General features: G+C 41.6%; 1 protein-coding gene across 2 annotated transcripts in view; it reads right to left on the bottom strand.

The window, feature by feature from the left end:
• Positions 1–6,301: 6,301 nt before the first annotated feature.
• Positions 6,302–26,740, bottom strand: part of ANAPC4 (anaphase promoting complex subunit 4) — a 36,519-nt gene continuing 16,080 nt past the window's right edge. Inside the window, exons 16-28 of one of the 2 annotated variants that reach the window (XR_011997218.1) lie at positions 21,286–21,341; positions 18,774–18,820; positions 17,500–17,556; positions 17,100–17,156; positions 15,124–15,217; positions 11,194–11,291; positions 10,568–10,629; positions 10,449–10,487; positions 10,247–10,348; positions 9,176–9,250; positions 8,104–8,318; positions 7,352–7,475; positions 6,302–6,661 (exon numbers count right to left, since the gene is read on the bottom strand). Coding sequence is in view for 1 of the 2 variants with exons in the window: in XM_025997374.2 (XP_025853159.1) it covers positions 6,434–6,661; positions 7,352–7,475; positions 8,145–8,318; positions 9,176–9,250; positions 10,247–10,348; positions 10,449–10,487; positions 10,568–10,629; positions 11,194–11,291; positions 15,124–15,217; positions 17,100–17,156; positions 17,500–17,556; positions 18,774–18,820; positions 21,286–21,341 (1,213 nt within the window). In the remaining variant the exon portion in view is untranslated. The remainder of the gene's footprint in view (positions 6,662–7,351; positions 7,476–8,103; positions 8,319–9,175; positions 9,251–10,246; positions 10,349–10,448; positions 10,488–10,567; positions 10,630–11,193; positions 11,292–15,123; positions 15,218–17,099; positions 17,157–17,499; positions 17,557–18,773; positions 18,821–21,285; positions 21,342–26,740) is intronic. The other variant, XM_025997374.2, reaches the window with a different exon arrangement.

Below are 26,740 nucleotides of genomic sequence, written 5' to 3' on the forward strand. Positions count from 1 at the left end.
AAATGGCCAGACAGGCCATTGCCTCTCCCTGTCTTCCCACCCCCCCACCCCCAAATTCCAAGATTCCACAATTCTCCACCTTCCAATCCTCCGGCCCCTGTCACCGTGTCACTAACTTCCCAACCCCTCACCCTCGATGCCTGGGCCAAAGTGGGTCGGCAAACCCCCAATCCAGATTGCACCCAACACGCCAGCAGGAGAAAATGATCCCAGGAAGCGCACCCCCTCTCAGCTGACACTTCATGTCCCCAGCAAGTGGGGGGAAGTCGCTGCTCCTCCTGTCAGCAGAGACCTCGACGCCTCCTGCACAGGGGAAACTGCACCCTGCTAGGGTGCAAGGGACGGGGTGCTCCAGCCAACGCTGAGCCCTCCTCGCCTTTCTGGATTCTCAAGGATTTCACTCTCCCGCTTCTCCTTTTCTCTGGAAATGGTCGGTTCCTCCTCCTTTAGCACATCACTGCTGGGGACATATAAATATGCCTTCGTGTCATCAATGTTTGTTTGGTTTTTTTAAAGATTTTATTTATTTGACAGAGAGAGAGAGAGAGAGAGAGAGCACAGCATGGGGGGCAGCAGAGGGAAAGGGGGAAGCAGGTTCCCCGCCGAGCAGAGAGCCCAACGTGGGACTCGATCCTAGGACCCTGAGACAAAGGCAGATGCTTAACCACAGGCGCCCTGATCTTTTTCTTTTTTAAGCTCCCCATTGCCGTCCATGCCCCCTCCTACTCTTGCAGCAAAATTCTTCACACGTTGCCCGCACTGGCGGCCTCTGCTTCTCCCCTCCCTCCTGTTCCTCCCCCGCTCCCACGGGGCTCCGGCCACCGCCACCCGAGGAACCCAATGCTGTCGGTGTCGTGACTGATTTTCTTTTTTTTAACTAAAAGCCATCTTTTACATACATGCTTTCTTAGGGTCACAAAAACAAAGGCCTTGAAAATTACGTGGAGGCTGAAAACGAGGGATCCCGATTTGGAAATCTACGCGAAAGGCGGCCGGTGTCCCGGTGGAGGGAGGTTCAAGGACATCGGGGATTGTTACTCTCGGTGGGTGCAGCCTGGACAGACCACGACAGGTTTTTTTTTTTTTTTTAAGGAGAGAAATGTAACCTGTCAATTGGTTTGCAAATTCGGGGGTTCGACTCATTTGTGAATGAATCTGACTCATTGTAATATTGTTAAAATCTCAGGATAATTTCTCTTTCGTTGTCAAACCAGAGTCCACTTTGCTGTCGCCAGCATGTTTGGTGACCCGATCATGCAGGATCTCTGGAGCACCCAGCACGTGCCAGGCACCGGGTGTGAGGAAGTAAACAACCTGGGCACCATCTCGGCCACGGGGTTTATAACCTGATTTAGGCAATAAAATAGGCACCAGAGGAGGACATAACAGCAAATCGTGACATCTGGCGTGAAAGGGAAGGGGAGGAGAGACTCCTAAAATCTCCGTCGCCTTTTCCGAGGAAGACATAGGCTGAGGAATTGAGAGTGAGGATTAAGCCCACGAGGTGTTGGGGAAGGGCTTGTTCCTGGCAAATGGCACGTCTCAGAGCTCTGGGGCGGAAAGAATTCGGTTCCTCCAGGAACAGGAAAGCCAGTATGAGTCGGGGGGAGCCCCAAGACGATGGCAGGGAAGACTTCAGGGGCAGGGCCAGCAGAGCCGTGGGGAACATGCTCACAAACGGAAAAGTGCTCAGGTGCTCAAGTTTTCTCAGACACACTAGCCAATCCTCATCCCTCCCTTCCTCCACTTGTTGCAGCATGTGACATGAAGAAGGCTCCCCTGACGGGGTTTCCGTCAAACATGTCACCTAGGTGTCCTCCTGCCTCCCCGGCCACTCTTTCCAAGTGTCCTCTGATAGCTCCTCCTCCAGCAGGGAGAAAACGGGCTCTGCACCCCGGAGGACCCCGCAGCAATGGTCCTTGCCCCTTCCACGCCCACTCTGTTATGTGGACATCCTGACTTTACAGCCCAAGAGAGGTGTATTTTATATATAAATTTTTTTTAATCCTCCACACCTCTTCCTGAAAGGTAGGCAGGACAAAATGGTGCAAAGCAAGTGGTGGAAGGGAAAACAGGAAGTAACAAGTTGTCAACTTTAGAACGGTTTTCACCATCGTTTGACATGTTGACAGTCACGGATGCCAGTTTATAGCATCTAGCTGGGCTCCTAAACACCCAGTTCTACTATCTGAAAAGTGGAAAAAGTACAAATCAAAATATTAATGGTCGCTCTGCAGCAGGAATTGAGAATCAGAACTGAATAAAAACAGTTCCTAAGTTCTCAGCCTGGTTGGGGAGATATGGGAACACTGGGATTGGAAGGGCCTGAGGCACAGATTACAAACTGGTCTCCCTGCTTTGACACTGAAAACATCTATCAAGCGGGTGGGCTCGGCGTCACGTGGTCATGTGGCGGGAGGACTGATCATCTGTACAGCAATAACCACGCAGAACACTTAGCGTCTGGGGGTGCTGTGTGTTCACTCTGTACCCCCCAGAGCCAAGGGGACATTTATGAGTCGTCATCACCTGTTAGCCAAGCTGCCTGGCCCATACAGACCCACCTTGGCATCCACTGCTCGGTGGGACGTGAGCTGAAGGTTGAAGCGTGGCCCTCTGGGATTCAGTGGTACAGGCTGCAGTGCATAGACTCGGCATAATTAGGCCCACCATCGTTTAAACAGATTTACAGGACGGTGAGCGTGTTGCATGTAAAATTAATCACACAGGGGTCATTTGTAAGGAAAAAAATATATCCATTTTCAATGCATCTAAGGGAGCGGCTTTTAATTAAAAGATGATCGACCTTGGGGATCCCCCGGGTGGCTCAGTGGTTTGCTGCCTGCCTTTGGCCCAGGACTTGGTCCTGGAGTCTCGGGATCGAGTCCCACGTCAGGCTTCCTGCATGGAGCCTGCTTCTCCCTCTGCCTGTGTCTCTACCTCCCTCCCTCTCTCTCTGTCTCTCATGAATAAATAAACAAACAAAAAAAAGTTCTTGGGCAGCCCGGGTGGCTCAGTGGTTTAGCGCCGCCTTTGGTCTGGGTTGTGATCCTGGAGACCTGGGATTGAGTCCCATGTTGGGCTCCCTGCGTGGGGCCTGCTTCTCCCCCTGCCTGTGTCTCTGCCTTTCTCTCTCTCTCTTGTTCTGTGTCTCTCATGAATAAATAAAATAAAATCTGAAAAAAAAAGAGTTCTTACAAAAGAGTGAGACCATTAAGCAATCATTAAAAAAAAATCAACCTCTAATTACTAAAAAACAGCTTCCATAGACTATAGAGGTTCTTAATTTTAGTGGGCTTAAGATTGGGTGAATCCGTTAAAAGTCCCTTAAAAAGGCCTGGGCCCTACCCCCACATCTGACTGAGCAGTCTTGGGTCATCCACACATTTGCATTTTTAACCACCGGCCCAGGCAATTTTGATGTGATGGAGTGTGCATCATGGAAGATCCTGTTCTGGTGAGCTCAGAAAGTAAAAAAATATTATCTACATATTTGTAATTCACTTTCTTAGAACTAACTCTTTAACAATGGAGAGTCTCTAAACTGAGTATTCCTAAGAGTTTAAATACTATTTCCTGCTGTAAAATAATCCTTACTCTCATACGATAAAGTTTTTGTGACCTTGACTTCACATAATGCTAAGTACCCTCTCCCTTTGTTCAGTGAGAACTAAAAATGATATGTTGGACAGTCAAATATATATTCTAATAAATGCAATCAGTCTATAATAATTGCTACAAATGCAAGAGGTGCCTAAGAAACTGATTTGCCCCGGAGGATTCATGCAACTCATGATTTCAATTATAGCAGTCTTTAGAAGTATTTAGCACACTTGCTTGCTAGATTTCCTCAAGAATTACAAGTATTTAGATTAACTCAGACAACTGTATCTATATCTGTATCTAAGAGAGATTCCCTAGTTACGGGGTCATAAACTCAAGGTTACATACCATCATAGTTTTCTTCATTTATATTCAAATGCTCTGAATAAAGAAGATAAAATGTTTTAGCATTTTGCTAAGTGTAAAATTTTTGTTTTGGAAAAAAATCAAGAACGGAAGGAAAAAAGAAACCTACAAAGCCAGAGAATTAGCAAGACTATTATCACAGTGCCCATTAAGGCACAAAAAAAAAAAAAAAAAAAAAAAAAAGTGCTATTTAAATTCCTAAAATATCAACACATTTTATCCTTGAAAAGAGCAGTACAGAATTTTAATAAGTGCTGATCTTTATCAGGTGTCTGATATGCACCAACCATATCGCTCTACAACACCCATTTAGTCCTCAAACCCTGAGACCGGTGCTCGATTATCCCCGCTGTGTGAAGGTCAGGGCCTGACATCCCACACAGCCTGTGTGGGGGGAAGCCCACCGCCCAGGGTCCTCCAAGCCCCACTTTGCTGGTCATTCACTAAATTCAAAACTCACATTCAGCATCAGCTGCTAAATAAACTAGAAATAAAACGATAGTCTCTATTGCTCAAATTATTTCTAAATATTAAAAGCAAAGTTTCTCATGGTGTGGAAATCATAGCCTAGATCTAAAAATAAAATGATAAAACAGATTATATGCACCACACTTATTAAAACTTAAGACCCAGGGACACTTGGGTGGCTCAGCCATTGAGCGCCTGCCTTCAGCTCAGGGCATGATCCCGGGATCCAGGATTGAGTCTGGCATTGGGCTCCCCATAGGGAGCCTGCTTCTCCCTCTGCCTGTGTCTCTGCCTCTCTCTCTATGCCTCTTATGAATAAATAAAATAAATCTTTAAAAAATTAAAATTAAAAAATAAAACTTAAGATGGAATTCACATATCAGTTCAAACTCTTCTCCTTTAACATAATATAAACCCAGTTCCTAAATTATCTATCATATGCATTAAAATCATTAATGAAAAAACTATCCTCCTAAAATCAGGAATGATTCACAATTATTTAACTCAATGTCAAAAAAAAAAAAAACAAAACTCAATGTTAAGGTGTCGCTAGTACAGCAGCAGAACTAGTACCAACGCCTGGTTCGAGATGAACGCAGAGTTTGGGAGTCTCGGCTTCAATTCATCCGTAGGCTGCAGCTGCAGAAAGCAAATGTGCCCAGGTCAGAAAATCTTTATAAATTTCACGCTGAAGTCACATGGGACAGATTACTGTCTAATAAAGAACTGGTTGCTCATTGTGAAATTGTAATTCATTCTAATAAGCTGTAATGCTGCCTGAGAGATTACCTGTCTTGCTCACAAAAGCTAATTCAAGACATCTGTACTACGCCATGAAACTGACCGACCACCAAAATGCATTTATGCAAATTACAGATGAATCGTGTTCCAGGCCTGCTACGCACAAGGCTGCCCACCGCACAGCCGCTCTCCTGAAGATGATGGCTCTAGTCACCGAGCTCATCCACACAACAGTGGCTTCTCTTCAGTTTTCCCTTCAAAACTGACACAGATCAGCCCCACTGAGGTACCTGGGGCACCTAAAGCGTGATGTGCCTCAAATCCTAGCCCAACAGGTACTACTGAAGAAACAGGTGAATGATACGGGACCAGGCAGTTACCCACTCCTGTGGATATAGTATATTTTCCTGCCTGAAAATATTTAAAGCTTTAAAAAGTGATGCTTTCATTCCATGGTGAACTGATACTAGAATTCATATATAAAATGGAAACTCATCGAATATTACTCACTTTAGGAATGAGCACCAGGAAATCAACAAGTGCACAAAAGCTAAATTAGGTTTCATTGATCCATGTTTCTTATGTTCCTAAGGTGTGACATAGAAAGCCACCGTGTGTCTTTGACCAATTCTAAACAGGAAAATGACACATCTAAATGCTGCCAATTCAAAGAATTCAGAGCTCAAATCCAGTAACAAAATGAGAAGATAATTATGTAGGTGTCAAGCGGTGTTTTTGCTATTTAGATCATAAAGACAGTATCCATCTTATTTAGCATCACAGTAAAGCAGTATAATTTTGAAAACATAATTTTAAAAGCATTATGGAGACCAAGAATCAACTAGAAAGGGGAAGATGGAAAAATAGGAATAAATGTTATCTACACGTTTAAAATACTAAATGCATCAAAACCTCCCATGATGAATGACTGTTTAAATGTAATTTCTTCCGGAGAGAGGGATGATTCCTGACACCTATCTTTTAACAGAAAAGACTGAAATATTCTTCACATTCGATTTATGTTTTCTTTAAACATGAGTTGTGCACACAGTATTAAAAAGAAATCTTAGCAAAAAGAAAGTCTATCATAGTGACTATACTACCGAGAGAAGATGAAGAGGACTAAGGAAAAACTAAAACGTATGGTTTATTTCCTTGTAATACAAAGAAAATTAAAAGTGGTCCAAAACACCTTAGTCCATCTCCCATGTCCTCCCTGACGTGATGAGAACATACAAAATAATGGCAAGTGAGATCAGGAGTCTAGCTCAGGGTCAAGTTTTTCCACTTTGATGACAATCTCTGGAGCTAAGGCAGCAGCACCGGCTTGTTGATTCTCCGCCTCCGACTCAGACAACACTTCTTCCTTTATTTTCACAGGTTTATTACCGGCTTCCTCCTCTTCATCTGAAGATTCGTCGAGCTCCCATTCATCATCTATGTCCATTTCAAATACTCTCACATGACGGAGATTTGAGCTCAACTGGAGAAAAGGTCAAGCATAGAATTTTTAAATTAATAGCTTAACTAACACATAATATACAAGAAGTCAGAAATCTGAAGAATGGTTTTTGATGAAAGTTATTTTCCCATGGATTCACAACAAAATCACCTCACTTAGCCTCATTTGCTGCAAAAGGATCTCCATATACCACAGCGACAATTTCATGATCATTGAAATCTAGGGGTGCTTGGCTCAGTCACAAGAGTGTGCAAATCTTAATCTCAGGGTCATGAGTTTGAGCCCTACGCTGGGTGTAGAGATCACTTTAAATAAACAAATAATATCTGGAATTGTACGACTCATTAAGCTTTCTCAGAATGAGAAAGCTACACAGCCAAGACTACAACATGTTAATAATCAATAAAAGCAATACACCACAGGGACGCCTGCGTGGATCAGTGGTTAAGCATCTGCCTTCAGCTCAGGGCGTGATCCCAGGCCCGGAGATCAAGTCCTGCATCAGGCTCCGTGAGGACCCCGCTTCTCCCTCTGTCTGTGTCTCTGCCTCTCTCTCTGTGTCTCTCGTGAATAAATAAATAAAATCTTAAAAAAAAAAAAAAAAAAAAAGCAGTACATCAAGAAATGTTCACACTTCCTGAAAGGACCCGATAGATCCAATGTCACGTCCTCCTGTTATTCTTGGTCAGCAAACAATCTATAAATACTTACCACACAGGACACTTTGCGAAAACCATTCCCAGCAACATATTGTGCTTTCATACTTTCCAATAGTCGCCAATGCTTCTCAAAATGCATGGTACGTGTGGGAATAGCACTGCACTGTTCATCTAGCCTGGAGAAGGGAAAAACCAACCCCAGAATGAAAAAGTGATCTCCCTGATTTATGAAGGGTGGTATCATTGTCCACCATGGGTTCGACTTCTACTAATATTCCCATTTCCAGTGTAATTCTCAGCCACTGTGTAAAAAGCTGCGACCCTGTATCCTAGGAAAATACTGCAATTCCAAATAGCCAGAATGGCATCTTACTGAGGTTTCTGATTCCTTTTCAAGGAAAACAGACCTATTTTTAAATTAGAGAAGAGAGCCACTCACTTAAATCTAAGAAAACCAAAGTCGTTTCTGGAATTGGCTGTGTCCCCTCCATATGGCTACTGAGATTCTAATTCTGAAAGGAAACCAGTGAGAGCAGTTCTACTATTAACTGGGGTTAACTGCTACCCTTGAAAATACAACAGAAGTACCATTCGCCATTCCAAATAATTCTCCGCTTGATTTCACCAAGTACTTCTTGATTTTTTTAATAAAGCAAAAGGGCAGAAGAGCTGTTGAAGCCAGTATTTTTTTTAAAGAAAAAAATGGTACTTCTGCTCAGCTGACTTTACTGCCATCCCTCGTAAACATGGTCTAGCATGCCTAAGGAATTAGAATTAGAATGTACGAGACGCATTAAAAAGCACCTGTTGTGTCCCAAAGACGCTCTTATGAATGAGTGAGTCACCTTGTGGAGTAAGCCCCAGTGAACTGATACTCTGCAGCAACTTCGCTGTCATACACCGAAGACAACGGCAGCTGGACCAGGAGTCTATCTCTTCCTTCGCGCCCCACTGTGTCTTTAAGAACCACGGTTACAGTTTCATCATCATAAAACTGTGCGTCTAAGCAGCTGTAGGTGCTGGAAGTGAAGTACTTTCTGTTACATCACAAGTGATCGGGACTACTGAGAAAACACTCCGGTACCACGCAAAAAAATTGATGAAACAAAACCCACGTGACATTCTGTACAATTACATTTAAAATATATCCTTGGTTTGCACTAAAATCAGTTACCGACAATAGTGATGATTATTCACTAACGGAACTAGGCTCTAAAAATACGTCATCATGGAAAAGGAAAAATCCGTGAGGGTGAGGTTGATTCACGGTTCCGAAACACTCCTGACACCAAGTCAGGCCTTAAACCTATGGAAATTCCATGAATGGCCCCTTGTAGATATACTGGCTAAACAAGCAGGCTCACTTGACTGAAAAGTAAGATTTACAGATGAAGAGTCACAACAACTTCAGAGATATTATCATAAAAAACTCCTTTTATGTAAGGAAAAGTGAGTGAGAGAAGGACTGGCCTGTGATTAGCATCCATTCCACAGCCTCAGGGACGACTTTGGTACTGTTAGCCTTTTATTCCTAAGAACATCCCAGAGCAGTGAGAATGATGCCACCTCACATGATCGTTGGCCCACATGCCCCCTGGAACCACCTTGCTTTTTTAACAGACAGAGGAGCTCAAGAGTATCAATCACAGGAAACCACAGCTATATAAATTCCTGTAAGGCAGGACGGTTCTATTTGACCAGTAAGTCGATCAAAGTATAACCTACGTAAGCGATCCTGTCCCGAGCTGCAAGTTACAATGGCCTCCTAAGCGTAACGTCACTGTCCAAGTCTAACCACATTTCTATAATTAAACATACACACCCATCATATGTATGCACATGTACACAATCTCATCAAACGAGATCCAAGATTTACCTTCTTCTCACTTTTTCCGTTGTGGCATATGTGAAGCTCCCAAATTTAATAGCAATTAGTCCGTTAGTTACAGATCTTGAAAAAAGAAGGGGGGAAGAAAGAGACTGTGTGAGACAACCTGGATAGCCAATCATCTAAATGCCTGAAAGAACATGAGCCACTGTTAGTATGTTCACCCACACAGCACGTCCCCGACCAAAATACGTCATGCTCACTCTGCAGCACTGACAACTCATTTAAACACCTAGATAGACAACCCTACATCAGAATTACAACTTAGCTTAAAATCTTAGTCACTACAGTAGCTAGAAACCTTACAGAATTAAGGACGATTGGAACAACCAAATTATTTCTCTTTGGCCCCATCTTGGGTGTCAAAACATTTCCTTCAAATTCAGATTAAAATACTATCAGTATTTCTGTACGTGATCTTATGTTTTAGAACTTTTATTTCAGGTTCTCAAAGAAGTCTCTATAGGCAGGCCTCTCGTTTAATGGTTTAATGAAAGGCATACTCAGCCTGAGGCAAAAATCCTTTCGATAAGGAACCCAAACCACAGTTCTGAACTGCTCCAAGTTCATGAGATACCATCCTGAGGGTTCCATTGTCATATTTTTTTTTAACCCTAAAGAAATCCTGCATGTCACAGCTACACTTGTACAAAAAATCATCTAGCATCAGAGGGCGTTATCTTGATTTGGCATTATCATCCCAATGACGTGAAAACACCCTAAGAGCAAGTCTAAGTCAAAGTCATAAGGCAGCTTCATTGAACCCCAAAACATTGGGGAAGGAAGCTGTAGGTTTTATTATTAAAAATCATACAATCTCATTCTCTCTTTTTTTTTTATTTTTTATTTATTTATGATAGTCACACAGAGAGAGAGAGAGAGGCAGAGGGAGAAGCAGGCTCCATGCGCTGGGAGCCCGACGTGGGATTCGATCCCGGGTCTCCAGGATCGCGCCCTGGGCCAAAGGCAGGCGCTAAACCGCTGCGCCACCCAGGGTTCCCCGCTGCGCCACCCAGGGTTCCCACAATCTCATTCTCTAATTCAAACTTTAATACTTACTGGGAAATATCAGTATGTCTCCTTAAGATGCACATTTTATAAAGTGAATCTTCCAGAATAGTAAAAAGAAGATAATGTAGATTTGAGGTTTTATTATTCCACCTAAGGGAAAAAAATGTAATGTCAAAACCTGATTTTTAGCTATCACTGCAGAGAACAAGACTGTATTGCTCACATGAGATGGGGAGAAACACATACTTACAGAAAAGGAAACTTGAACAATCTGCGTGTGCAGTCCTGACTAGAACAAAAGAAAAAAAAAAAGGTTAAGAAAAATTAAACTGGCTGCTGAATTTTACCACCCAAAAAGTAAACAATTACCTTCTAGCATCCCTATATAATGGAATACAGATTGCTTGATTCATCGATTTTCCAATTACGTCCTAAATAAAACATTAAAAATACAATGAAAGTATTTACATACACACAGATACTCTACAGAAAGTACCTGACTGTTCAAATCTAGTAAAAAGCCATCTAGATCACCAAGCTTTCACACAAGAGACTTCAGTGACAGTCGTAACAGCAAGGAAAAGAGACAGAAGAAATTGTGAGCTGAAAAGGACGCTGGGGAGAAGCGTGCATGCCAGACTAAGAACCCCCATCCCATCCCCAGTCTCAAGGCACCGACTTTCCTTCCTGAGAATGAGACACAACAGCTCTGTAACCAAGACCCTTTGTAAAAAGTCTGTTCTGGGAACACATAAAATAATAAGGTTGCCAACACTTTCGATAGCCTTGTTATTTGTTTACTTTTTAATTTATGTAAGAAACTAACAATAAGAGAGGAAATGTTAGGGTGAACCAAATGAACCTGGCGATTTTGTTAGCCAAAAGCTGGATCCCGGCATTTTCATAGGGCTCACCTTAATGACTATGATCGTGAGTCACGTGTTATAGATACCCTCCCTCCTACACAAAGACATGCGTTTGTTTTTCAAACTTACTGCTGGTTTTTGCAAGCACAGATCAATAATGTTCTCCATCCGCCTTTTCACAAAATGCAATGATTTTCGAGGATAATACGGAAACAGCAAAGGACTTTCTGGTTTCAAGCAAAAAGAGAAACAGAAACAAAACCACGAAGCTATAGTAAACCAAATGATTAGGAGAAAATAATCTCTTGTCAGAGCCAGTCCACACAGCTTCTGTGGCCGTGGAGAGCCCCCTGGCCGCTTCACTATCCCTTTGCACGACCTCATGACAATGACTGTGGCCTTCCGCCTCTCTTCCATCATCCCCTGCTGCCAGCCCACTAAAACCCACCACGCTTACTACAAGCCGAGTCCCGCAGCTTGGTACTCTAGTCTGTTTTCCCCACCAAACTCTAACGGTGTGCTTCCGCTGGGTGTAAGAAGGGATGATTTGGGAACCACAAGACACAGGGTAAAACAGAGTTCTTTCTTCTCTACTCTCTGCCACAATGGGGTGACAAAAGCAGTCCATTATTGTTTTGGGAGAGGTTAATAATAAAAACAGAAACAGGAGGCAAAAACTAAAGCTGTGTCTTTTTTTACTTTTCAAAAGGCTACCCTACCAGGAGAAAGTGATAAATAATTGTTCGCTGAGAGCAACTATGCTAGATTCCTTTATATGTTATTTCTATTGCTCACAACAGCTGTACGAAGTAAACATCACACACTCCAATTTATAGATTAAAAAAATGAGGTTTACCCAGGAGGTTTGGCAAATGCCCAGCGTGAAGATGACAAAACAATCTATACCCGTGAATCCAACCCTCAGACTCCCAAAGCCCACCTCTTCTACTGAGCTCTGTAGGCTTCCTTGACTCGAGGCATCTCATGGCACAGCTATGCTGGACAAAATGAGTTTTAATCACGTTAACATTTTAACCTCCCCACAGGTGACAGATGCTGTGAGAGCAGAGAAAGATATTTTTGGTCTTTGTCCCTGGCTCCTGGCACAGAACTTCAAAAATCCTCAGAATTTCCTGACTGGTAAGGGTGACAGGAACATCTTTCGTTGTAATGAGGTGAGTCTGGGTAGATCCCTAGATGGCTTCAGGATGAGAAGTGGTCACCAGAAAGGACTAAGTCCCGATGAGAAGCCTGGACTTTTCGGCCCTTGTACCCCAACTTCCAGGGAGGGGAGAGGAGCTATAGTTGAGTCCAATCACCGATAGTCAGTGGTTTCCTCAATCAATTGGCATAATGAAAACCCCACAAAGAAGTCCTGACGAGCGGGTTTCAGAGGGTCTGTGGGAGGGTGGCAGGCCCAGGGCAGGCATGGAAGCTCTGAGCCCATCCAAACCCTGCCCTAAGCATCTCTTCCACTTGGCTGTTCTGACTTGTCTCTCTATAATAAAGCAGGAAACCTAAATGAAGTGTTGGTTTTGTAAGCCATTTTAGCAAATTATCAACCTGCAAAGAGGGGGTGGCTGTGGGGACAGAAGTGTGGGCCACCCAGGGACTTGATACTTAGGACTGAAGTCTGACACGTGGGCAGTCTCAGGGACCGAGCCAGGGAACCTGTGGGCATTAGCACACACTAACCTGTGGTAGTTAGCATCACGACTGAATTGCAGGACACCCAGTGGGTGTCAGAATTGTTGTCGGGAGTGTCAGTGTCACACGCTAGCATGCTGACTGCTCGGGAGCTGAGCGTCAGGCATTAAGTGCTTTATCCACATTTATTTCATCGTCACAACCGCTTTTCTGCTCTACAACTGCCTCGCAATGTGACTGAGGGCAGATTGCCTCACATCTCTGAACCCCAGTTTTCTCATCAGTAAAATGAGCAGATTCCAAACCCTGCTGCCCAGAGCACCGACTTTTACACATCATGCAACACTGGCTCTCCTTCACTTATCCTGTGAAAGTACAAAATACTTAGCATGTGATTTTTGCAAAGTGCTAGACAGACGTTTCATGAAGGTTTTCTTAATAGTTCCATAATGATGGGGGGTCTAGGTGGTGCAATCGGCTGGGAGTCCAACTCTTGGTATGGCTCAGGGTCATGGCATGGAGCCCTGTGTCGGGCTCAGTGCAGTCAGCTTGGGATTCTCTCTCCCTCTGCCCCTTCCCAGTGCACCTGTGCACACACACTCTCTCTAATAAATAAATCTTAAAATGTTCATAATGAGAGCCCATTTTTCTCCACACTAAGAAACTAGAGAATTAATGAGTTTCTCCCCGTTCACATAAAACCTCAAGGATTTAAGATATGGAGTTAATAATATGAAGTGTTATCTTGGTTAAACAGGACCCCCATAGGGGAGCCTGGGTGGCTCAGTAGGATACGTGTCTGCCTTTGGCTCAGGTCATGACCCCAGGGTCCTGGGATCCAGCCCTGTGTCTGTCTCCTTGCTCAGTAGGAAGTCTGTTTCTCACCTCTCCTCCCGCCCCTCCCCTCCACTCATACTCTCTCACTCTCAAATAAATAAATAAGTCAAGTCTTAAAAACAAACATGGGGCCTGTAGCTAAGATTAGGCCTTCCTGTTCATCCACAGAAATGAGATGTGAAGAATAAAGGGGTAGGGTCTATTTTTAGCTCAATGAAGTTCTCAGGACCATTATCAGCCCACTCCCAGACAGGGTCCAGGTGCCACTGCTGCTGGCACATTGCTGTCAGCCCTCCTCAGGCTGTGGAGGCATCCTGAAGAAACACAGCTGTGGGCTGAGTCGGCTGTACCTTTATTCTCCCTCTACTCAATAACTAACTGACATCAATAGATCTCAAGCAATACAGAATGTCCTTCTCTGAAAAAGAATTTGGGGCAGCCCGGGTGGCTCAGTGGTTTAGCGCCGCCTTCGGCCCAGGGCATGATCCTGGAGATCCGGGCTCCCTGCAGAGAAGCAGAGCCTGTTCCTCCCTCTGCCTGTGTCCTACCTCTCTCTGTGTCTCTGTTTCTCATGAATAAATAAATACAATCTTTGGGAAAAAAAAAAAAAAGAAGAAGAAGAAGAAGAAGAATTTGGACGTCTAGGGTTAGAACAAAAGAGGAATAAGCCAAGTTCTGGGCCTCAGAGAATTCTATCCTCCCCGATCTATCTTCAGTCATTCATTTATTCAGATAAACAGCAACCAGATAGAAGTAGCAGAGCTTACCACTGAGTCGAGTTAAAAACTCAGGCTTTGAGGTCAGCAGACCCCATGGGTCCATTATATACTAGCTTCTGTGATCTTGGGCCTTCTCTGAATTTCAACTTCCTTGTTAGAAAATATGGTAACAGGTGCCTACTCCCTGGGTTTCTCAGAGGATTCAGGGAGGAAATATGTGCATGGGGCCATTACCCTAGGGATCTAAGAAACTGATAGACTGTAATCAGAGCATTTTTTTTTTTTTTTAATCAGATCACTCTTTGAGAAAGCAAAGAAATATTGCTTCAAAAATACTTGTATCTAAAATAGTGAAGCTCGGACTTACTTAGTGGTTGCTATTTTGTGTTGCATCTCTAATAATTTTGGATCATTTTACTCTATCAACATTTCAAGATCCTAGAGAATGAGAGGCACAAGTAGTACACATGAAAAGCTACAATCTCAGAAGTGTTATGCATCACTAGGCTTTTAGGAGTTCACAAATTGGAACTGGCCAAAGACTTCTCTCACCAGCAGGCTCTATAATGTTTTTCCCCAATATCCTACTTTTTATAGGGCACAAAACAAGACAGTATGAGAATACCTGAGAATAAGCAATCTTCCTACATCACAGTTCATTTCAGAGTGTTTTCTACTGTAGAAATGTCATATACTATTTGTTATTTTGCTACTTCTCTAATCAAATGCAATAGAGCACAAATGATCTAAAGAACAGAGATAAATATCCAATAATTGTCCGGCAATACTCATAGCTAATATACTGCTCTCAAATCAAGTATAAACACAGCCAAAATCCACTGGGTTCATTAACTACCTTTAAGGTGGTTGCTATTTTGAAGAAAATCATACCACTGGTTTCCTTCTGTGTTAGGGGGTGACACAAGATCGTCATCTTCATCTTTCAAGTACTAGAATTAATAGAGAATCAAAATTTTAAATGTCATACACCAAAGAAGGAGGCTTTATATTTATAGACTTTATATTTAACACTATTCTATTTAAATGATTCTGTTTTACTGCCAAGGGCTCTGAAACTATATTGCTATTACTTCATGCAAAGTGACCAAAATTCACTAAATGCTGAGCCACTGAGCAAACTGCAAACCCCTGAAAGTCAGAATGGTACAGATGCAGAGACCACACACTGAGTTTAAATTTGGTGTTCCATGTTCACGAAGTACATTTTAATCTTGCGTGTGTGTATGCATGTGTTATAAATGAATTTTAAAAGTATCAACTACCAATCTACTCTAGGGCAGGAGTCCTCCGAGTATGGTCCACAGACCCCTAGGAGCTCCAAAGATGCTAGGATCCATGAGGTCAATACTATTTTGAGAATTTCAAAATGTGATTTGCCCTCTCAACTGTGTGGACCTTGGCACTGATGGTCAAAAGCACAAGCGGGAATAACTGCTGGGGCCAGGCGGCAAAGCCTCAGGCCATACTATGGGCAGCGTATTCCTGTTTGCAGCATACTGACAATTTCACTTCTTAGTTAATGGAGCTACTAAAATGATCAATTTTATTAAATCTCAATCCTGAAGTACAAATCTTCTAAAAATTCTGTGTGACAGAACTGGAAGCATACACAAAGCACGTCTGCTGATACCTAAGTACGATGGCTACCCTGAGGAAAAACATTTAAGAAATTGTTTTAGTTGTGAGTTAAGCCAGGCCCTTTGTTGGTGTTAATGGAATTCCATTTTTATTTGAAAGAATGACTGGCAGATAAGCTCTGATTATTCGTATGTGGGCATTTGGTAGACGCTTTCTTGAAAATAAAGCAAGCCTGTCACTTTAAGCAAAACAACTGACAGTATTTGTTGCCAATGATAAAATTTAAACATTCAAGCAAAAATTAAAATTTCTCAAAATCTGTATCTGCCACTGTGCGCTTGACAGCCTTAGCACTTAAAGATTTTCTGATGATATTGGTACGGATATTCATAATATCAGATTTCTCGATACTGCATGAAGAAAGGTGTCAGCATTTGGAAGATCTGCATAACTCAGTAACCAGTATTTTCCAAATGATCAATACATAATATTACAAAATCACGCAGGGGTAAAAGATCCATTCAAAGCCCAAGACAGATGAATGGATTTTAATGTATCAGAGTATGAAAAGTTCACTGATGTAATTTTAGATTCCACATTAAAGCCAATCTTTAAGACACTATCTCTTATCAAGACTTGGTATAATAACAAAAAACATCCACAATTACCTGAAAAAGCCATTACAATACTTCTCCCTTTCTAACACCCCTGTGAGGCCAGATTTTCTTTGCAGACATAAACCAAAAAAACCCATCACAACAGACTGAAAAAGCATCTATGAGAACCTGTTTTCTATTAGGCCAGACATCGAAGAGATTTGCAAAACTACAAAACAATGCCACTCTTCACTAAATTGTTTTGTAAAACAGTTATTTTTCATTAAAAATATTTATGTTAACATGTAATGTTTAAGTAGAATTATTGCTACTTTTAAATAATTTTGTATTTAATACCATAATTTTCAATGCCTACTAATATCTACCATTGATAAATATAACCCATATTAACAAAAACTCTCCGGGGTCTTCAGTCATTATTAAGAGTTCTGAGAGCAGAAGTATAAAAATGGCTCCTCTTTTTGGTCCTTTACTAAAAGTACAGAGTTGCTGTGTAAGCTGGCATTGTATTATTTTCTAGAAAATTTGGATAATAAAGACTAACACTGCTAAAGTTTTAACATTAGTTTTTAATAATTTCTAAAAACAGTAATAACTAAGTTCCAAAAGCCCATACCTGACCAACTTTTTCAACGTTAAAGTATTTTCCTTTTCGATTATAAAGGTCTGGAGCCTAGAAAGAATAAGCATAAGCATAGTTTAACTCTTAAGTCAACTCACAAAAGATATAGAAAAAATTCTTAAACTTAATGAAAAGCTTAATTTTTTAAGGGAGCTGTTAGTAGCAGTTATCCTTTTTTTTTTTTTTTAGAGATTGTATAACACACATCCAAACAAAAGCTGAGTTTATAAAGCCTCTAAAGTAAGTATTTCCATTAATTAGTTCAATAGTTTAAAAAGCACAACTGCTAAAAATGTCAACTAAGTTGGATTAAATGTGATTACTTCTCACCATTACCCAGGTTTATTTCAATTCTTTTCAAGAAAACAGCATTATAGAAATACCAACTTCCTACCTCATTGAAATGTTCCGTAAGAAATTCAGCAACAAATGTGATATCTTTTTGAGTCATCTATCAAAACCAAAAAGGAACAAAAAGAAAAACAAATCAAGACAAAAGAAAGCTTCCCGATATAACCTACATTATGTAATAATAAATGTGACCTTTTTTACTATCTTCTAAAAGCCATGGTACAAGGAGGCAAAGTTCCTTCAAAGAAATATCAATAGAAATCCAAAAGATTATGCAACTGTGAAAATATGAAATCTCAAGGCTCTGACAAGCATGTAATTAAACATTTTAAACCCATTTTCCAATCAGCTAATCCAACAGCTACAGAATTCCTGATGGTCTAAAGTTGGTTTATTATTTTAGGCCTTGTGGTAAGACTGTGTGTGCAGGGTCCTTGCTTTGGAAGAGGAGGCTGTATGTCCAGAGGAGTCTTGACCTGAGTGAAGACCTACAACCCAACAGTGATGCTTGCCTCGGGGTCGATGTCTGCTTCCTGCAGTGACCCTGCTGCCACCCCACTCCAGTTCTTCAGGCCTCACAAAATTATACAAGGAGGTTACTCCTCTCCCCAACAATTAACACATTTTATTTCCCCAAACAAAAGTAACAGTGATATCAGAGAAACAGCTACCGTGAACCCTGTTTTGCCAGGCCAGTCATCCTAGCATAAAAGACCTGCTCCTTGTAAGAGTCTCAGAATGGCAATCCCTTATTCTTGCAGTCCACTGGGGCTAATTTTAATGCTCTCCATTTTCTCAGGCCCCATATTATCTCATCTATCTGAATCAGAGTGCGGGCAGAGGTGAGGATGAGTGAGCCACAGAATTCAGGTGGGAATTTTGCCCTAATCTGAAAGGCCTTATTTAAAGCAAATTCCACTGCCACTTGTCACAATCCTTACCGTCGGAGAAACTACGGTTTACCAGATATCAGCATTGGGACTAATATCTAAAGTACCAGATTTCCAAGGAAATAAAATGCATTCAAAACTTAAGGAAGTTATAAATATGGAACAGAAGCACCCTACATGATACAGAATACAAAATCTTCTATAAACATGAAAATTATAAAATTAGATAACTATGGCAAAGGTATTTTGCAAGATGAAAAGTAAGTAAAACAAATTTTTTAAAGAAAATATCAAAGGCTCACTAAGATGTATTTTAGCGTCTACAGCCTGACATCTTGGAAACTAGCAATGGTGTAAGAATACCAAGAGGAGCAGCAAAGCTGAGCTCAGCTAGAGCAATATTCAGCACACTGGGAAACATTATTACCTTATTCAGCTCCGGAAGCACGTGGTCTTCCGTCATTCTCAACATTGCTGGAAATATAAATTAAAAAACAATCTTTAAAGGAAAGCTACAGACGTTATTACAGATACATTTCAAAGACTAAATGTGTTTCACTGGCCTAAGTCTTCAAGAGTCAAGGAAATCTTTTCACCAAGGAAAACAGATTTTCCTTCTAAAAACTAAAGCGTGAAGACTTTAAATTTGACTTTTATTCTCAGGTTCAGAATGGCTGGTCTAACGATTCTAAACTAGTATTTTTTGTTTTCTCCTTCAACTCAACCCACTGCCACTCCAGACAGTTCGATGTGACTGCCGCCTTGTGTGAAGACTACGTATGCGGGGATTCATTCCTCTCCTAGCATATGATGTTTCTTTTCTTAAAATCTGCAAGCAACTCATTCCTCCAAAAGCCTTAGAATACCAAACAAACATGTTTCTTTCTCCTGGGTTTTGGCTACACAAAGATATTTGTACTAAGACTTATGTGTATATACTTACACTTACATACATGTATATTTATAGACTTTCTTTAGTTTCTGTGGCTGATTCATTTTGTCCTTTCAGAGGGCTGTGTTTTTGTATTATGTCCACCAGAGTCAAGGAGAATGCTGCATGTGCTTTTGCATAGTGTTTGCATATCTCCCTTAATTGCGTTCGGTCAGGAGTGAGCATGCTGGATGTGATTCTGCACAGATAATTTTAGAAACTGTTCTCAATTAGTTTAAACTTCTAAATTATCTGAAAAACAAGCCAGAATCTAGTCCACTCATTCATTCATTTATCTGCCCAAAAATTACTCACTGAGCATAGCAGGGGTGCTGGGGACACAGCAGTATAAAAGAAGTTCCTGCCTTCATGGAGGCTACCTTTCAAAATGGAGCAAACCAAGGCAGTACAGTCAACGAATGGCAGAGCCAGGATTATAATTAGACCTCTCGTTCTCCCATCCAGTGTGCTTTCTGCAATGTTCCGCTCTAATGATAAGGACTGAGCAGTAATTCATTTCTCTTCTAATCAGGCTTCTCATTAGAGTTAGGACATGCAATAAGACTATAAACTGCCTCAACTACACCAGTAATTACAAGTAAAACCAAACCTCTTCTGTAAAAGAAAATTATTTCAAAGATCTCATTCAGTTTTAATATTGTAATTTATTCTAATCAGCGTCCCTGATATTAAACAGGCTGGCCTGATAAACACTCTGGCTCCCCATTCTGGCTAGCCTCGGTATGGTTTTGAGAAAAAATGAAGAATTTCAAATGCCAACATCTGCGGATCCCATTCTTTTTTTTTTTTTTTTTTTATCACAAGCAATTATATTAGGCTGACAAATACAAGGCTGTTTATAAGATATCAGAATTGAAGATTTAGGCATTTGTTTAAAAGCTGTGAGCATATTACAAATAATTTTTTTTTTAATTTTTATTTATGATAGTCACAGAGAGAGAGAGAGAGAGAGAGGCAGAGACACAGGCAGAAGGAGAAGCAGGCTCCTTGCACCGGGAGCCCGACGTGGGATTCGATCCTGGATCTCCAGGATCGCGCCCTGGGCCAAAGGCAGGCGCCAAACCGCTGCGCCACCCAGGGAATCCCATATTACAAATAATTTACCTTCTATTTTACTCTTCAGAATTTTAACATGGGATAAATCCCATTTGTAACTAAATTTTCCTGTGTTGAAAGGGAGCGTATGTTGGATCATTTCAAGGATATTAAGGTGGGGTGGTTTACAAAAATAGTACAAATGGGACCTCCATAAAATATGCACACACTGTAGAGTAAGCAATAAAACACTTATTATCAAGTTAATAAATACCAGTTAACTACCTACAATGAATGAAAAGACACCGTGGAGACCCAAAGAAACACTGTAAATGGTCCGCATTCTAGTTAGCTAGGGCATTAGTGTCTGACAGAAGGGATACTGCAAACCTCGTTCAGTGCTGTCCAACGTGGTAGGCACCAACAGTGTGTGGCTTCTCAGTACTTCAAATGTGTGTAGCATGATTAATGAACTGAATGTATAATTTACATAATGTCAACTAATTAAAAAGTCATAGGTGGCTATGGGACACCATAATGGAAGGCATAGATATAGAAACAGAAGATCAAGGAACAGCTCAGAAAATACACTACTGAAGGGCAGAGGCTCTATCTTATTTTTTCCCCCTCTCTTTTGAAAAAACCTAACATCTACCAGTGCCTAGTACATAGCAGAGATTCAAAAAAGTTATTTTCACCCAAGGAGACACTACAAGGTTAAAAAAAAAAAAAAAAAAAAGGTTAACCATCAATGAGTGATAGGGACAGCTGATGCTACAAGTTATCTCCATGGGGAGCTGGGGCTGGTGATACAGAAGAGGGGTCACTTAGGCCATTCTCTCTTCCTCTTACTTGAAATTTTACCAGAGTAACTGAAATATTCTAAATTGGTACTCCCACAATTTTAAAAGAAGTGTTAAAGTAATAAGAATGCTTCATTCAATTAACTTACCCACATAAAGCCAGCGAAAAAATGCTTTGAAGTTTTTCATACTACTATCTATAACTCTGAAAAGATAAAAATAAAAGAAATCAGGAAAAAAAACACGCTTTGAAGTTTTTCATGCTATCTATAGCTCTGAAAAGATAAAAATAAAAGAAATCAGAAAAAAAATTATGTGCGGTTCATGTATCATCGTTCAACTGTTGTGGGATATAATAATCCTTACCATTCTATTTTATCCTATCTGGAGGACACTTAAACCTTTGATTTTACAAATCAAACACATACCTAAAAATAAAGCTTCAGAAGAGCAAATCCTGGTTCTTTTCAAAAACAAAGCAAGTCAGATTCCAACTAGTTATAACAGCCTTGCCACAAACTGTGTAATAGTCTTTCCAGCATTCAGTAAAGTATGAAATCCTTTTCCAACTTTGCAAATAAAAGAAGTCAGAAAAAACGTTTTCAGCATTATTCTCAGTTTAAAAAAAAATTCACTGGTCAGTAAGAAGAAAAAACATCACACCAACAGAAAATCATCATAAATTTGTACTATGCCGCTACCTCTGGTATCAGTGGACATGATTTTTGGAAGTCAATTTTTTATGCTTTCAGTAACTGACCTCAAAAACGGAATTTTCTTGAGCTTTACAGAAATGCACAACCCAAATTACGTGTTCTAAGTGGAAGTCCTGTTCATTTTGATGAAAAAAATCTCTAAATATGGACAGGGGTATCACTTTTTAAAAATCTCTTTAAGCTCACATCTACAAGATAATTAAGCAACTAATAACACCTTTTCTTCCTAAATCTCAAAGCCCCTTCCTTTTTTTTTTCAAAGGATGTTGCAATTTTTTTATTATTTTTTTTTTAATTCACGAGAGACAGATTGAGAGAGAGAGAGGCAGAGACACAAGCAGAGGGAGAAGCAGGCTCCATGCAGGGAGCCAGATATGGGACTCGATCTCGGGTCTCCAGGATCACGCCCTGAGCTGAAGGCAGGTGCTAAACCGCTGAGCCACCCAGGGATCCCTCAAAGCCCCTTCCAAGCAAGAAGTTTCACACTATTGGGGAGGTAGGTCTTGTTAACCCGGCTCTTAGAGTAAAAGACTTGACAAAAAAGGCTGACGTTTCTTATGTTACCAAGCAATATGATCAAAAATTCTTGGGGCAGCCTGGGTGGCTCAGAGGTTTAGCCCCGCCTTCAGCCCAGGGCCTGATCCTGGAGACCTGGGATCGAGTCCTATGTCGGGCTCCCTGCATGGGGCCTGCTTCTCCCTCTCCCTGTGTCTCTGCCTCTCTCTCTCTCTCTAATAAAATCTTAAAAAAAATTCTCTTGTGGCAAAAATGAAAAAAGAGAAGGAAAGTTCCTTTCTGTCTTTCCTAATCAATACTTGGACCTCCCCTCCCCTGCCTTGGGTCATCCCTACTCTGCTACAGGCTAACATCAAAATTCTCACTGCCTCAATTTCTGTCTACAACCTGAAATAATGCTATATTCAACTTACCTCAAAGGAGCAAGAATTTAAATAAACTACTTTTGTTCATGTTGGAAAGTTATCACAGAAAGCTTAATATTTTATGCTTACTCTCTGCAAACATGGTGAACCAAAAGATAAATCAACATACAGGAAAAGCAGTCATCTCTCCTCTCCTTTTGTCTTCTGAGCACAACCTCTACCATCTAAAACCCCATTAAGATGATAATGGAGTGGCGGGAGGGGTGTGTTATAAACTCCCTAAAACAAAAAGGACAGTAGGAAAGAAATTTCAGAAATGTCAGGAAGGCTGCGCAACAGAGGCGGCCACGTGCAGGACACGCAGAAGAGCCAGGAAGGAGCCACCTGCCCTGTGGAATCCCAGGGACACCCGGACTTGGACATGTCAGGTTCCATAGCAGCCCCAGGATGATGTGGGGCTGGACCCGGCGCAAAGTGAAATACAGAGCAGTCAGTATGTTCTCTCCCCCACAACACGAATGCCTAGGGGTCTACCTTCCAAACAAAAGCAAACGAACGGGGTTCTTTCAGGAAACCGAACGAGCTGGGAAGAGCTGAGGTGGTCGGTGTGGGCACTGATGGCCCACAGCCAAGCTCTGGCGCTCCAGGACTCAAGCCGGCTTTCTGCAGCCCTGTCTCAGAGATTCCAAGCCAACCTGCAATTGCCTCTTGAATAAAGATCAGTAAAGGAGGGAGCATCAGATATGAGAAGAAAGCCTGCAACAAGAGACCAGGGCAAACAGAAAAGTGACCCAGGAAGTGGAGATCATTCAGGCAACGGCAGACTTTTAAAAATATCTAATTAATGTCCTCCGAGATTTGCGAAAACGTCACCTACAAAGCAGGAGCACAGCTTTGAAAAATGATTAAAGAAATTGGAAGACACTCTGGGAAACTGAAAGACAAGGACTGCCATGACAAAGAATCTGACACAATGGTTCAGGTCACATCACGTCCTCCACCTCAGCTTGACCACCTATTCCAGAGCTTACAGCCTAGACCCCGGCACTGGCAACTTGAACCCTCTAAACCTCAACGTCCAGCAGGCCACTCAGCAACAACCCCAGTCTTCCCAGCGACCGCTCTCCAGCACCCCAGCTCTCGTGTCACCAAGGCTGCTGCCCACGGCCTCCGCCACCTCTCCTCCTGCCTCACTCCGCGTCCTCCCTTCCCTCCTGAACCAGCTCCAATTCCAGGTTCATTTTAATCATGCCCTGGCTTGAATTCCCTCATCCCACGTTTGCTTCACCTTGGTCACCAAGCCCAGCAAATCCAACCGCTCACGGGTCCTGGGCCCTGGCAGCCAGCTGACCCCAGCTGAGGAAGAAAGAGTCTACACTCACGTAAGCACTAACCAGCATCCGCCCCTCGCTCTCCCACTGCACTACACAACCAGGTCGCGGCCTCTCCTTCATTCGTAAGCCACCTCCCCACTCTTACCTTCCAACTGCTGGCACATTTCCTGTTTCATGAAGACAATGAACAGTTGGAAGTGAACCTCCCCCAGCCCCCGTGTGCTCACAGACTAGTGTCTGTGACTCTTCCTGTAGGCTTCTCCCCCGTAATCATGGATAAATTATCTTTCCAGCCCAATTCCCCAATGCACATGGCCGTCCCCTCCCATACTCTTAACTCCAGCACTCCTCTCCTCTCTCTGCCATCATCAGTTGTTCCCCCTTCTGGAGAACACCCCTTATATGTAAATATGCTCTAATTTCTCCCATTGTAAGACAAAAAACAAAAAACAAAAACCCAACAACTATTTCCCACGACTGGCCATTTCCCTTTATAACAAAACTCAAGAGACTACATTTGCTGTTTTCTTTGCACCTGCTCTCATTCTATATCCCAACAGCACCCAGGACTCCGTGACATGGCTCTGATCAAGGTCACCAATAACCAATCCTAGTAATACTCTGATTATCTGTTCTATTCTTGATCTTAATCTTGACTTAGCATTCTTCCTTACAATGCTGCCTTTATTCTGCCTACAGGAGACCTACTCTCCTGGTCCTTCTGCCTCTCCAGTTTCCTTTGCGAGCCCTCTATCAATCCCATTCCTCAATGTTGGAACGTCCATCACTCAGTCTTCTTATCTGTCCTCTTCTCTAAGCACACTCACTACCTCATCTGGCCTCATGGCTTGAAATAACACCAACATGTTGACAGCTCCCAAACTAACATCTCCAGCCTGGACTCCTCCCTTGAATATTCATCTTACCTCATCAACAATGTCTTGGATGGTTCCATGAGGGTATTTAACAGACATTTCAAATTTAATATGGCTAACACACTGACCAAGTCATCAAAATTAACATCATTAAGGAGGAGCCAGACAGGCATCGTTTGCCTCTGGATATGACACCTTGAGAAGGACACTCCACCGTTATATAATATTCTGGCCAGGGATGTATAACCTGAATCTAATCATAAAAATACCAGATAAACCCAAATTGAGAAACATAAAACACACATATATATTTTATATATTCTTTTCCAAGTCTTCTCCATTTCAGTAAATGTCAATCCTACTCTTCCAGGTGCTCAGAACCTAAACTCATAATTATCCATGACTCTTATTTTACCATGCACATAGAATCATTCAGCAAATCCTATTATTTCTACTTTGAAAATATACCCAGATTTTGACCTCTCTGGATTCCAGCCACCATTTCTCTTTTGGCTTCTATCCTTGCGCTCTTATAATCTATTCTCAGAATTAAGTAAATAACAAGAGAATCTTTTAAAAACCTAAGTCATATACTGTCACTCCATGACCCTGATTGCTTCGTCTCAAATCCAGAGTAAAACCCAAAGTCCTTCCAATTGTCTACAGGCTCTACACAATCTGGCCTATCCTCCAAGACCTCTCTTAACTCATCCTCTATCTCTCACGCTCTGTTATTCAATTCACTTTAGCTATAGTGGCTCCCAACTTAGCACGCTCCAAACTCAGCATCTTCACATTTGTTGTCTCTTTTACCAAATACCAATGACTCACTCCTTTCAACATCATCTTCTCAGCGAAGCCTTCCCTACATAAAATCACATCCCCGAGGTCCCTCTTCTGTCCTTGGTTTTTCTCACCACTACTTATACTATCTGACTTGTTATATATTTTAATCGTTCATACCTGTATTGACTATCCCACCACATTAGAATGTAAGATCCATAAATGGTATTTTATCAGTTTTGTTCACTGCTATATTCTCAGCACCTCAAATTATGTTTAAAATATAGGTTAAGTACTTAATAAATGTCTATGATGAATGACAATGTTGGGTAATTAAGAAAATTTCTTATGAAATTGAAAAGACATAGATATGAGAAATATGTGAGGAAAAACAGAAGACAAGGATTAGCTAATGGCTTAATACCTGACCCAAGTTTCTAGAACAAAAATCTAATTTAAAAAAAGAGAGAGAAAAAGAGATTACCAAAATAGTAACACAATAGAATTCAGGTTCTAATGGTATTTTCTTATTATCAGCACAATGAAAGGACCCACATCTAAAAACACTACTGTGAAATTTCAATATATCAAGGATAAAAAATGAAACTTTAGAGATGAGAAACAAACAGAAAAAAAACTCTACAGAGGGATGAGAATCAGAAGCACCGGACTTTCCATTAGCCACAAAAGGCTGGCACACAAAGGAGCAATACTTACAAAATTCTTTGAGCAAACGAATTTTCCCCTTCATCACCCTATACCCACTAGAAACCATCAATTATGTGTAAAGGAGAAAAGATCCAGAGTTTGTTGTTTTGTAGCTATTTTCTGAATAAGTTACTGGAGGATGTTTTCCAACAAAATGATTAAAGAAAGCAAGCAATAAAGGAGATCCTAAGTCTGGACCTAACTCGTGAAAGCACTGGAGTACCTATGTGACAGCTGCCAGGAGAGCTGGAGCAGCACATCCAGATGGGTGCCGAGGTGGGGGAGGGTAGGTCAGAGGAGGAGATGT

Source organism: Vulpes vulpes, chromosome 14 (assembly GCF_048418805.1).
Source record: "Vulpes vulpes isolate BD-2025 chromosome 14, VulVul3, whole genome shotgun sequence".
NCBI classification, from domain to species: Eukaryota; Metazoa; Chordata; class Mammalia; order Carnivora; family Canidae; genus Vulpes; species Vulpes vulpes.